The sequence below is a fragment of the Pteropus alecto genome, unplaced genomic scaffold, assembly GCF_000325575.1.
Source record: "Pteropus alecto unplaced genomic scaffold, ASM32557v1 scaffold312, whole genome shotgun sequence".
Classification (NCBI taxonomy): domain Eukaryota; kingdom Metazoa; phylum Chordata; class Mammalia; order Chiroptera; family Pteropodidae; genus Pteropus; species Pteropus alecto.
In genome coordinates, this window is record NW_006433948.1 from 1,336,031 (window position 1) to 1,349,546 (window position 13,516).

Below are 13,516 nucleotides of genomic sequence, written 5' to 3' on the forward strand. Positions count from 1 at the left end.
GCATTGAAACTGGAAATGAGTATGAGCCATGGCCGCAGTGGGGCCTAGAAGGGTGAATCAGACGGGGAGAAACAGCAACTCAGCCGGCAGTGACAGCCACGGGTCCTCCCCTTTCTTTAAAGGTTCCAGGGCACTTTCACTTCCACGATCCCATTCTGTTCTCAGAGCAGCTCAGTAAGGTAAACAGTGTGGTCCCCGGGGCTGATCCTCGGTGACCTCCACCTGAGGCCCAGGGAGGAGAAGGGCACAATCTCCAGGGAGGGAAGATTCGGAAGCCAGGTCTCTTGATGCTCAGCCCTCCCTGCTTCCCCCAAACCACACCCGGCAGCCCAGGCGGCTGGGGCTGACTCGGCAGCTTCCCCACCGCAGAGGAACCTCTGGCCAGGCTGCGACTCAGTTCCCATGGTTGAGGGAGCCATCTCCAGGGGAGGTGGCTGAGGATTTCCTGTCCTTTATCTGGGCCGGCCAAAAGCCAGCCTGTCTGAGGTGTGAGACAGACGCTCACAGCCAGCTTTTCTGCTCCAGGCCAAGGTCAAGTCAGGCTGGGGTCGGAGCTTGGGGAACCCTTGGCTCCAGATATCTGGCCTGAGTGCCCCTCACCTGAGCAGGGCCTTCTGAACGGGGAGAACAAAGAGGGGCATGTGGGAATGAGGCCAGCGTGGGGCCGGAGCAAAACACATCCTGACTTGTACACGTGGTGCCTGGGGCAGGAGACCGTCATGGTGAAGTGCAGGGACTCTGAGATACGCAGCACTGGGTGACTTTGGACAAATTACTTAAACCCCATGAGCCTCCATTTTGTCACTTATCAAATGGAGATATGTAATTACCTCATGGGGTCGTTGAGTGTTGGAGCCCATAGTATAAACAGAATTCTCATTAGCATCGTTTAGTAGTACTTTCTGCCACCTTGTCACTTTGTTGTTTTCCACTGACCTGCAGAGGTACAGGGCTCAAACCTTCCAGCTCCTGGTCATTAGTTCTGGACTTTTCTGTCACTTCCACCTCCTCACGAAAAGCTCTCCTCGGGCATTTATGACACTGCAGCGGGTCGTAGTGACAGTGAGAACAGGACCAACAGCGAGCGCCTGGATTCTTGACCTATTTGAACTCACTTGGCTTCCATGCCAGGTCTGTAAAGTGGGTAGTGCTCTCATCATCCCCATTTCACACACGAACAAACTGAGGCAAGGAGAGCCTAAATGAAGAACTCGCCCAAGGTCACGCAGCCAGGGAGCGACCCCACCCCCCACGCCCTTAGTGACTGTACCACAGCCTCTCTCTCTCCCTTTAGGCGTCCCTTCTCCTTGACGACTCATCACACCCACGAGTGATCGGTCTCTCCCGGGCAAACAGTGCCCAGGTCCAAGTCCTTGTCCCCCACCAGGTGGACAGATGGACAGGAAAGAAAAGTGAAAGGGCCAGGTATTGATGCTGTAAATCAGGGTTCCCCAAGCCCTGGGCCACGGACCGGTACCGGTCCATGGCCTCTTAGGAACCGGGCTGCACAGCGGGAGGTGAGCAGCAGGCTGGCAAGTGAAACTTCATCTGCGTCTGCAGCCGCTCCCCAGCGCCGGCATCACCAGCTCGGCTCCGCCTCAGATCACCAGGCACTAGATTCTCATAGGAGCACCGGTCCCTGGTGCCAAAAAGGTTGGGGACCACTGTTCTTAAGCAGAGCTGCATTAGGGTGTGGGAGGGTGTGCAGGAGGGAGTTGGGGGGTGGTTCTGACGGCAGCAGGCCCACCTGATTAGCACCTTCCAGCCCCGCCGTGTGGAACGAGGGTGCTGGCTGAGTGGCATCAAGGAAGAACAGACAATTTAATGAGCTGTCTTGACAACCAGGTGGCATTATTTAGAAGGTGTGGGTGGTTAGGGGCAGGCAGGAGGCTGGCCATGTTAACTTTGCGATTCCTCCGGCTGGTGTGGTGCATGTTGGAATGGCGTCTGTGGGGAGGGGGCCTTTTCTCCAGAAGCTCTAGCCTTAGGGCCCTTGGGTGCTGCAGGCTTCCTTAAATCAAACTACCGTCTGCCGGCCCCATCGCTTTCGAGCTCATTCTGTTCTCTTGCCTCCAAAGGAGCTGCAAAGGAGAGTCCATCTTAGCCTCTTCCTCACTGAGAAGGATGGGTCTGGGAGCACTTTGGCCAAGGAGTCCAGGACAGTTCATCTTTTGTTCAGTTTTCACACCTTGGTGCCAACACAAGGTCTGGCACCCAGTAGGTGCTCAGGTAATATGAGTTGAATAAAGTGCATAGCCAAGGGGGAGTGGATTTCTAGGGGAGAGCCTAGGGAGGCTGCCATGGTAACAGATTAACGGGAGGGCTCTGAACATTTACGTGGGCCCCTGGCCCCATTTGTAGTCCAACAGCAGCCACACGATCCTTCATAGGCTGTTTCCCCACGTGTGCAGTAGGCCTGCTTTGGCCACAGGGCTATTTTGGGGGCCCAATGAGGTGTGGGATGCTCAAGTGCTCCTTCCACTGATGGGCATTTACTTCAGGCTAAGGGTTCATCCTGTAAGAACCCTGGCATGTTTTTTTGTGTCTATGGCCTCACTGATTCAGCTTAGTTAATGAGGAGGATTCTAACTTGCTGGCTCTGACTCTAGAGCCAGAGCACCTGGCTTTGCATCTTCGTCCACCACTTCTTAGCCGCTGACCTGGGGCAAGTTACTTGCTATCTCTGGGCCTCAGGTTTCTCATCTGCCAAATAGATTATCGGAGCACTTTGCCTCACAGGCTGCTTGTGATGCTTCAATGATATAGACCGTAGAAAAAGCACCTAAAGAAATACCTGGGACATAACAATGTCCCTCTGGCTGTTATTGTTATTATTATCTCATTTTAAACTTGTAAAAACCTCGTGTCGTCGCTACTATGAGCATATTCCTATTTCGCAGATGAGGACACTGAGGCATAGAGAAGTGAAGTCTTGTCCGACACAGTCTGTGTAAGGTCCTTAGCCCAGGGCCTGGCACGTAATAAGTACTCAGTAAATATTACGATGTGTTATTAATCATTATTCGTAATTACATTCGGTATCACAGATGTTGTTATCAGTCATAGGTACAGCCACAGCTAAGAAGTAGCAGAGCCAGGACTAAAAGCCATGTCTTCAGATTGCTAGCCTGTTACTCTTCCCACTGTACCCCCAAACCTCCGTGCTCTTAGGTCTTACACGGCTATTTCCCTTCGGCCCGGCATGGCCTGAGCGTGCAGGTTGTCGGCCCCTGCCTGCTTCTTTGTGCTCAGCATCACGGCCCCCTCTGTTTCGCTGGCCGCAGGAGTCAGGGGACAGGTTGTGCCCATGGGCTTCCAGAGGGAGAACAGGCCCTGGCGGAGAAGGCCGCTTCTCTCAAGCCCATTTCCTTTGTGTCAGAGACAATTTTCTCTGGATCTCAGGGTGGGGACAGGCTCCTTCAAGGCATTTCCTGTCCGGGAGTTTATATTTGGTCTCAGAAAAAGGAAAGGGAAGCAGGCAAGGGGGGGTGGGATGTAGAAGTGGTGGCACCAGGTCAAAACGGGCAAGCGCCAAGACTTCGCAGGCCAGGAGAGGGAAGCAGGACATGGCGCATGTCCCTTCTCTCAAGTGAACTTGATGTCCTTACAGGGGCTTGAGATAGGAAAGCTAAGTGCTCCTGGACGCCAGGATGCCTCCGCCCTCACGGAGAGTGTGTTTTCCTTTCTCACACCTCTGGGCCTTGGTTCCTGGCCCTGTGGTTTCCGCCCTGGGGCAAGGTATCCAGCCGGTCGGCCAGTGTGCTGAGTGGCAGGTGTCCGCTCAGTTGTGCATCCTTGCTGTAGCGATGCCAGAGGAGGGGGCGGAGTCGGAGGCCCACACGGTGCTTAGTTGAGAAGCAGGACTTCCTAGTGCCTACGTGTTGCCAGAACACTGCAGTGGGGATACTGAGATCAGCAGGTTGAATGGGGGACACAGATTGGTCTGTTGCTGAGGAGGTGCTGCAAATGTGTAGGGGTCCAGTTAATTTAACTGAGCCATTGTGTGTTGCGGGGTTGCTGAGAGATCAGGGAAGGAAGGCTTCATGGGAGGGGGATGTTTGACCTCCACCTTGGTGAATGATGGGAGTTTGTGGCTTCAAGTCAGGCTGGGTCTAGAGTGTGGGGAACCTTAGCTTTCAGATAGGAAGCAGTCTGGTCCGTCTGCTCTGGGCTGTGGGCAGTGGGGAGCCTGTTAGGCTGGAGAGTAGGGCAGTGGCCAGGTCGGAGCTAGGCTCTTGGAATAAGGAGCTGGCAAGACATGTTGAAAGGAGAGACTGGTGGCTGGGAACTTGGAGGACTGAAATAATCCAGGCACGAGAACCTAGAGCACGGTTGGCTGTGGGAAACAGTGACCATTTGATGGAAAAGGTGATAGAACTTGGTGACTAAATACGTGAGCAGAGAGAGGACAGACCAGGATGACTGGAGATTTGCCTAGTTGGAGGCAAGAAACCAGGAGAGCTTCGGAGGGGAAGATGGGTTTAGTCTTGGTCCTCAGTTTACTGAACTGGCTGCTGCCAATCACACCTACTTCTGCTCTGGATCTAGATTTTGGTGAATGGCCATTAGAAGACGGGGAAACTGGACGTGGTTCCGTAGTGTAGTGGTTAGCGCGTCTGCTATACATGCAGAAGGTCCTGGGTTCACGCCCTGGTGGAGCCACGGTCCATGGTCTACGGCCACGCCACCCTGAACAAGCCCGATGTCTGATCTCGGAAGCTAAGCAGGGTCAGGCCTGGTTAGTACTTGGATGGGAGACCACCTAGGAAGACCAAGTGCTGTAGGCGTAAATAATAATCATAAATAACAGAAAAATAAAAAATAATAAAGTCTCATAAAAAAAGATGGGGAAACTGAGGCTCGGAAGCACTAGCTTGCCCAAGGTCACCCGACAAGTTCCTAGTGGCTCTACGGCCACAGTGTAGTTCTCCTGACCTTCAATCCAATGCTGTTCCTTACCAAAGGGGAAAGCATTTACTGCTAGTCTAACGTCTGCCCCAAACTAGTTAGGCTGGCATCTCTTGCCTCCATGCTGGGGACTGGAGGTGGTGCAGTAGCACGTGGGTTATTAAAACACCTGTCTTGCCTTGTCACCATGACCTTGTCAGAGCACCTGGGACTGGGTTGGGGGCATGATCCCCTGGGGGCAAGAAAGCTAATGGAGAGACTTCGTCAGAACAGGTGGCAGCTTTGACCTTCACTTTCACAGGGAAGCCCTGCGCCAGGCAGGAATGTCAGCTGCCTGCTTTGTGGCACTGCTGTATCTAGCGCTAGCCTAGGTGACCACAGGCCTAGCCAGCTCTGGACCCAGATTCTCAAGCAGCCCCAGCGGGTCACAGGGCTCTAAAGACCCTCCCTCACTTACAGCTGTGTACTGGAGCTCAGGCCACAGCTTCATGAGGGAGGGGCACAGCTGGTGGTTCCTTGTGTAGCTTCCATATTTATAAAAACCCCAAACTACAACTGCCTCCTCTCCCTGGCTGACCCTGCAAGGGGTCCACAGTGTCCAAAGACAAAGGACCTCCATTGAATATTGTATCCTTTCTTCACGTCACCCCTCAGGACATCCCCAGAGTGGGGTGGAGCTGCCTGTGGCTCCCAGGTGAGGTCTCACGCTTCAAGTTTGGAATCTTTCTTTGGTCGTGGGGGCCGTCCGAGGCACGGTGGGACATTTAGCAGTATCGCTAGCCTCTACTCTCTCTAGACATTGCCGGAGGTCCCCGGGGTAGGTGTAAATTGTCCCTGGTTGAAGAATAGCTGTGGACCTGTGGCTTTGAACATGAGGTGTTAAAGAGAGAGGCATGTTAGAATGGATGGCCACTGGCCAGTGAGAACATTCAGTGGCTTCATTTCATTGTCACCCAGTCCCACAGTACCGTACCCTCCTGGGCCGTGTGCCTTGGCGGTGCCTCAGTTGTGACAGGGAGACTCCAAAAGTGTTGCTCGCGTGGGCCCAGGAGCTTGGCATCCCGCTATAGCTCCAGCTGAGACTGAGGCTGGCATCCGAACAGGTGTAGTGGGGGCCTGGGTTCTGCCCGTCGACGTAACAAGCCGGGGCCAGCCAGTGTCTTGCCGCTGCCAAGCTAGGCCGCTCGAAATCCGGTGGCCCTTGCCGTGCTGCTCCTCCTGTGAGGGTTGGAATGCGGGATGAGAGCTATTTTGGTCTTGTCTCCCTCCCTCTGCCTCCCTCTCCTATAAGCCTCTAGTTAGAGTTGAGATTCCAGCGAAGAGCAGCGGGAGCAGGGACAGACACGTGCACCCAGCCTTCCAGTGGACAAGGTATTGCGGACCCCCCGAACGTCTGCTCTGGGGTCAGGAGGGGATGTCTAGGCGCTCCTCGAATCCACCTCTCAGTATGTGCTCTTGTGAAGGCCGCAAATTCGGATGAAGCACAGGCTCTGAGGGATCCAAGGCTTGAAACTGGGGTGAGGGCACCCTTCTTTTTCGCCTAGGCTCCTTAGTGTGTCTCTTCGTGGGAGGATGAGAGGCACTTGTCACGAACACTGGGCATCGAGTGAGATGTTGGCCGACATCTCGTCTGTAAGCAGGACCCTCTCTAGAAGCGCGCTGTGCGGACGAAACAGGCCTTGCATCAACTGAGAGAAATGGTCCGAGGAGCTGTTTGTTAGGACCGAGCCTTTCCCAGGTGCAGCGGCAAGGCCTGGCTTGGTAGGCGGCCCCTCTACCCACCGTGGGTACCAGCCTGGCCTCGCAGAGCCCACCTTGGGAACTGGGGTTGTCACCTAGGCAATGGCATTGCAGATCTTTCTCCACCGCCTTAGAATGCTTTCCTCCTGTGCTCACTGAAGGTGGGAGAGGCCATGCTGATACCAGATCTTGTTTTAGAGATTGTCATCCCACACTGAGGGCCACGAAGGAGATGCCTTCCCAGATAAGGAGCTAAATATGGTAAAGGAAACCCACACATTGGTTGGAAGCGGCCTTATGGAGCAGGTCGGCTAACTGTTTGAATAAATTATCTTCACAAACACCCACAGACCTGCCCGCCCCTGTCATACTATACGTATTTCTTTTACTGCTTCTTGTCTTCTCCTCCTCTTGCCCTCGGCCTAGAAAGAACATGGGCCAGTGATTAGAATGGCGTGTGTCTGGCCTCTGGCTAGAATCGATCTTTCCAGACACCTATGCTGGTCAAAAACCAACAGAAAAACCAATCCTGTCCTTAGACATTCTGATGTAATCAATCATGGCCCGCACAGGCACTGGCATTTTCAAAGCTTCCCAGATTAGAATGGGCAGCCTGAGTCGAGAGGTTACTGTGCTCCAGCTGTAACAGAGACACTTCGATCCGGGTATCCCTGACATCCACCCATTGCTTGTCCGGGGCCATGTGTCTTGCCTGGTCTGTAAGCCTGAGCTGGACTTTGAGTTTGGAGGGAGCAGGCTGAGTGACCAGCTCCCCATTAGTGGCCTGAAGAGGATTGGGTTGGTGACATTCTCTAAGTGAGGCCTGGCTTTCTTTCTCACTTCTTGACAACTCGGACACGGTCTGAACTGAGCCTGAAAGACTGCGCATACCCAGGTCAAGGAAAGCAGCCTCCTCTAATTCTAACTTTCATCCAGACACGTTGAAAACTAGGTAGAGCCTGACCAAATTCAGACAGTAAGCAGGAAGGTCAGCGGTGAAGTGGTCAGTCCTCGCCGTGTAGGTTTGGAAACCAAAGCTTAAGGTTGACTCTGTGGGGAATGTGGCTGCCTTTCTCCTGGGAGCCTGAACTCTACCCTCATGCGCATAGCGCAGCTTGAGAACAGAAGCCCTGCTTTGCCCCTCTTCCCATTCTCTGCAGAGAAAAATGCAGAACTTTCCGACTCCTCAAACTCCACGCTGAGGTCCCTGCTACGTGGCCTGCGTAAATGTAGGCGCAGATGCCATTATTGACCTCGGAAACCAGTCCTTTGACGCTCCCTTCAGGAGACTTGTGAGTGTGGCCCAGGGATCTGATTTGAGTGATCACGGGGATCTCTAACCTGTCCTCTCCCCTCAAATCTTATGGCTCGGATCGGCTGGGCCCCTCCCCAGGGGAGGGTCTGGGCTTAAATCTCACTGGAATTCAGCTTGTGCCAGCTGAGGGCCGTCCCCGACCTGTCCTGGCACATCACCCTAGCCTTGGCCAGAGCACGGCTTGCATAATATAGCAGTTGAAAGTGCTGGAATCTGCACATCTGGACACGGAGACAGGACTAGGGGCCACAGACATGTCTGTATCGCCTAAGCCTGCCCGGTGTCACTCCCCCCGCCGGGCACATAAGACAATCCTGGGTCTGGGCTGCCTGGGCCCCCAGCCCCAGGTAAATTGACTCTCTGGGGATGGGTGGTCACTCCTGGCCCCAGCCTGGGCAGGCTGGGACGGGTGGGAGGGATGGAGGCAAAACACCTTACTTAGCTCAGCCCTTAAACAACAAGACATATGTCCCTGGCCGCTTTATCTGGGAGGGAGCCTCAGGGCCTCCCAGCTCTCCCTGGGGTGATGTGTTGTCAGGAGCCACTGTCCCTGTTATCCTGTTGGGCAATAACCTACTACATTCTCCAGATTCCTACCAGGGAGTGCTGCTGGGGATTGGGTTTGGAGCCCTGCCTCAGACTCCATGGCCCCTTTGTCTTTTTGAGGTGCTGTGGCCTCTGAAACTTCTGCCTCCCGACCTTGCTTCCCCAAGCCATTTGGCTCCCAATCTTTTTTCCTTTGGGGAGCTTTGGTCGGAGAGGGGAGGAGAGTCATCTGGTGAGTGCTCGTTACTGTGTGTCAAGGATTTTCTTTCTCTCTAGTACTTCACTGAATGCTCTCAGTAGCTATAAGAAGTGGATTCTATTGGCCCCATTTTAACGAGGAGGAAACTGAGTCTTAGAGAGGGTAACAACTTGCCCAAAGTCAGACAGTTACTGACAGACAGCCCCAGGATTTGAACTCAGACTCGTCACTTCCCTAGAACACAGGGGCGGAAAAAATGTTCGGGGACCTGGAGTCGGTTCCTTTGAGTCTAAGTCCCACTGTTTACCTGGCATCTGAGGGCGGGTGAGTATAATGTGATGGAAAAGATCGCTAGACATGGAATTTTAAAATCAGGGTTGTAGTCTCAATTGTGACGCTTAACTCTGTGTGACTTGGAAAAGTCCCTTGAGCCTCAGTATTCCCCATACTGTAGCTTTTAAAAAATACTGATTTGAAGAGTGCGACCACAGACCAATTAAAACAGCCCCTGGGGATGGGGCCCTGGGGAATTGGTATTTCGAAAACCTCCTAGCAGATTCTACTGTGCATCCATCAGTGGGAATCCTTGAGCTAGATTTCAGCCAACACTTTCCAAACTGTAATATTCACACAAATTCAATGGCAGTTCAATTCAATATGTCTGGGACTCTGTGTCTGACGCATTCCCAGGTGAGGTGGACACTGCTGGTCCAGGGACCACGCTTTGAATAGCAGGGGCTAGAAGGCCCTTGATGAAACAAGTTGGTGCTCACCTGAGTGAGCCGATTTCATTCTCACCGGTCCTGGCTAGGGCCACCACCTAGTGTTAGGGGAGCTGGCAGCCTGTCACCCCCCGCCATGGGCTCCATGGCCATGCACTTTCCCGAGGCCCTCAGGATTCAGAAGGAGCACCGGAGTAATGAACAGGCAGGTGTGTCTCTCCTCTTTGTTCTGTCTCGAGCCATGAGTGACTGGGGGCTGCAGTGGACTTCTAGGGTGTGTTCCTGACATGCTGGCCTTTCCCCGGGGATTGGCAACCGTGCTTGAGGTGGCCATAACACCTATGGCCCTTTAGGTGTCACTGTTTCCTTCTGTGCTCACTTTTCTGGAAAGTCCGATCTGGTCTCTCCTTTGTCCTACTGACAGGGAAGCAGAGCTGGCTGCTGGGAGGGGCTCTGAGGATGGGGAACAGTAGAAGGCTGGGGCGTGGTTGCCACAGCAAAACCATGTCCCTAAAGTGCTCGCTGGGTGGGCCCGAAGTCCCTCCAGGCTGCTCTTATCTATCACCTGCCCAGAGACCTGGATCCTTTCCCAGGCCTGCATTGCCCCCTGCCAGAGGACACAAGTAATGTCAGCAGGACCTGTGTGGACAAATGCTCTCAGGACTTGCAAGATCTTTATCACAGCTTAGAGAGTTGCAGCAACAAAAAACACGCACAGACACGCAGGTGCAGGTACATGCACAGACCAAGGGGCCTGGGGGGTGCGAATGCATGTGCACGAACCCCCACAATCCACATGGATCATGGACAGAAGCAGACTTGGCTACAGCCGTACGGGGAGTCAGAAGCTGGGGCAGTACCGGCTGGGCGCACGCACTCATGAAGGAGCCGCAGAGCCTTCAAGTCCTCATTAGCGTGTGGTTCCGAGGAGCCTTGTGGTTTCTCTGACCGACTTCTACCTTACCCCATGCTTTCTTCCCCCCTCCACCCACCCAGCATCTCTGAAACAGTTTTGCCCTTTATCTGTCCTGGCTCCTGGGTTCTCATCCTGAATCTCCTTGTGTCAGGGTTCTGGGAACACGGAGAATTTCTTGTCTTGGAAGAACCCCACTAATCTCCTCGGAGTCCCCTGGTCACAGGTGTGAAGAACATGGAGGAAGTGGGGGGCCGGTCTCCGTGGCCAGAGCAGCTCTCTAGCTCCACCTGGGTACGGAACGAGTCACTGCCTGGGCGGTCCCAGAGTTTGCTGCTGCTACTCTGTGGCTTCGGTCCAGCTGTACCTCTCCACTGAGGCTGGCAGGGGTATCCCGCTCAGTGCCAGGCAGTCCCAGGTCACGGGTGGGCGGCTGGCCCAGCCGTTGCCCTCCAAGACGCCCACAAGCCAGCGCTGTTGGCATGACAGTCAGCACTGGGTTATGCCGCAAATAGGCCAGCCACGTGGGAGAGCTGGCATAGCCCTGGGAGGCTCCCAGGGGAGGGAGGGCACTGGGGAAGCCACCATGTCCGAGGGGTACGGGCCCTGACTATGGACCGTACACCAGCCCCGCCTTTTTGAGCCGCTTTGGAGATCCAGGAAATGGGGACAGTGAAACCATCACAGCCTGTCGTGTGTGCAAAGTGAGATTTGATTGTCCAAGGGGACGTTTTCTGTTCCCAGCTGCACTAGGACAGTCTACCCGGGCTGTGGAACGGGGTGGCTCCCTGAGGAAGAGACAGAGATGCGCCTTCCGTCCCCAGCAGTAGTCCTTGACCCCAGACTGTCCTGGGAGTTGGTGGCTGTCGGTGGGTTGTGTTGCTGGGCAGGGGCAGGAGAGTGGGAGGGGCTCGGGATAGGCAGGGAATGAGGCTCAAGAAAGGGGGTCCCAGGCACACAGGGAGTGGGGCTTCGGGAGCAGAGCGTAAAGTGAGCCGTCTGACGTGCAGCAAGGGTGCCAGCCCCTCTCTTACCGTTTCCAGGTCACCAGAACTGGAGATGCCTACGTGCGGGAGGTGACGCAACATTCACCCATCGTCTCGCTAACCCCGCTTCTCCGCCTCACTCTCTTCCCCCTGTTCTGTTCTAGAAGCCGAGGCCAAGAAAGCATGCGAGTGGCTCCGAGCTACAGGATTCCCTCAGTATGCTCAGCTCTTTGAAGGTGGGTCTCTTCCCTTCTCCCATTCCCAAAGTTTCCTGTGTCTGGTTCCCAGGGCTGAATTCTGACCCCCGTCCTCCCTCAGCAGTTCTTTCCCAGGAGACTCTTGTCCAAGTACCATCTGTATTCTGGTGACTCCCAAATGTCTCTCTGTCCAGACTTCATTTCCGAGCTCCAGATTTATCTATTTAGCTGCCAATTCGATATCTGTCCTCTGATATCTGGCGGGTACCTCCAGTTCGACAGGTGTCAATCTCAACTCCTGATGGCATCACCACCCACTCAAGCCCCACCTCCCAGAATCATCCTTTCCTTTGTCCCCCGTATGTAACCCTTCAGCAAGTCTCTTCTCCCTCCAGAACATATCTTGAATCCATCCAATTCCTGCCACCTTCACTGCCACATCAGTGTGACCCCCCGTCATCAGTCACTTGGCCTAGTGCAGCAGCCTCTTCCCTGTGCTCCCTGTTCTGCTCCGAATGCACAGCAGCTCGAGGGGCCCCGTGAAGGCGGACTCGCTGTCACTCCTCTGCTCTGAATGGAGTCAGCCCAAGTGCTTTATCCTCACTCACCAGGGCCCAGGCTCCTTCCCATCATTTGCTCACTCCGGACCCTTTGTCTCCTCAGAGCTTTAATGTTAGTGCCACTGGGAACTCTCTTCCCCAGCTCTTTGCATGGCCGGCCCCTTCTCATTCTTCAGGACTCAGCTCAGAGGTCATTGCCCCAGAAGGCGCCTGCTGACCACCTCTCCAGGATAGCCCGTGCCCAGCCTCTCTTCACCCCATCACCTTGGCCGATGCCTTTTTGTGGCGTTAATGACCGCATTCTCTTGTTGGTTTCACATATTGTTTATTGTCTGTTGCCCCCGGGAGAATGTAAAGTCCATGGAGGCTGTGACCACTTCTGTCTTGTTCACTGCTGTCTCCCCAGTGTCTGGCACAAGGGAGGTGCTCTATGAATATCAGGAAATGAGTAAATGGCCTCATTTTACCAATAAGGTGGAGAGGTGTGGGGTTTCCTGGCTGCTCTCCCGTCCTCCCTGCTCCTTCCTCTCTCCCCTCCCCTCCCTAAACCTGACGGACTGCCCCTGCCCCTGCACCCCATGTTCTGGGTAGCAGCGAGAAGCGTTTCTTCTGTCTTCCCTCTTTCTCTGCACACCCCCGCCCCCTGCCACTACACCTGGATCCGGGAGGAGGTTCCTGGTCTTAGAAGCCCAGGATTCACAGAGGACTGGGGAAGCCCATGGACCCGCCTGTCCTGCACCTCTCCCTTGATGGCCCACCTGAGCTCCTGGACCCCTTCTTTCCTCCAGGCTCCCTCTTCCTGCCCTCAACTCACCTTGGCTTCTCTCTGCCATACAGAAGGTTCGCTCCCCCTGGATCTTGGCTCTGTGAAGAAGGACCACGGTTTTCTGGACGAGGACTCTTTGGGGGCCCTGTGCAGGTAGGGGGGCTGAGGGCCAGGCTTGGGACATCAGGCCTGGCTTGGGGCTTCCTCATGATAAAAAAAAAAAAAAGCAATCCCTAATGGAAAACTCATCTACTGCAGTCACCCTGCTCCTTCTGTGTTCTGGGTCTGTGACACCGTCGCCCACCTGGGCGCTCTAGCTGGGAAGCCAAAATCTGGCCTTGATTCTTTTCTCCCTTCAGTTGGGTCCCCCGCATGATCCTCTGACTTGTCCGCTCTCTACTTACACCAGCTCGGTCGACTTCTTGAATCCATTCCAGCCTCCTAACCGGCCTTCCCGCCTTCCATCTGTGCACCCCCCTCTCCGTCCCAGTCCAGCTTCCCGATAACCACTAGGGTCAGTTTGCAGGCAGGCGCTCCTCTGCTTAAAATATGTCACCGCCTGGAGGGAGAAGTGCAGAGCTCTTTCGCTGTGACACCCGAGGCCCTTTGCAATCTGGTTTCGACTTATCGGCCCCGGTCCCCCTCTCATACCCACAACTGGTCT

General features: G+C 54.6%; 1 protein-coding gene and 1 pseudogene across 3 annotated transcripts in view; both read left to right on the top strand.

Moving 5' to 3' along the window:
• The window catches only part of STARD8 (StAR related lipid transfer domain containing 8), a 67,424-nt gene that overhangs the window by 45,305 nt on the left and 8,603 nt on the right, over positions 1 to 13,516 (top strand). For all 3 annotated transcript variants that reach the window (XM_015586729.2, XM_006908511.3, XM_025044457.1), the window contains 2 exons: positions 11,494 to 11,565; positions 12,924 to 13,005. In XM_015586729.2, coding sequence (XP_015442215.1) covers positions 11,494 to 11,565; positions 12,924 to 13,005 — 154 coding nt within the window. The remainder of the gene's footprint in view (positions 1 to 11,493; positions 11,566 to 12,923; positions 13,006 to 13,516) is intronic.
• On the top strand, positions 4,672 to 4,787 carry LOC112477193 (annotated as a pseudogene).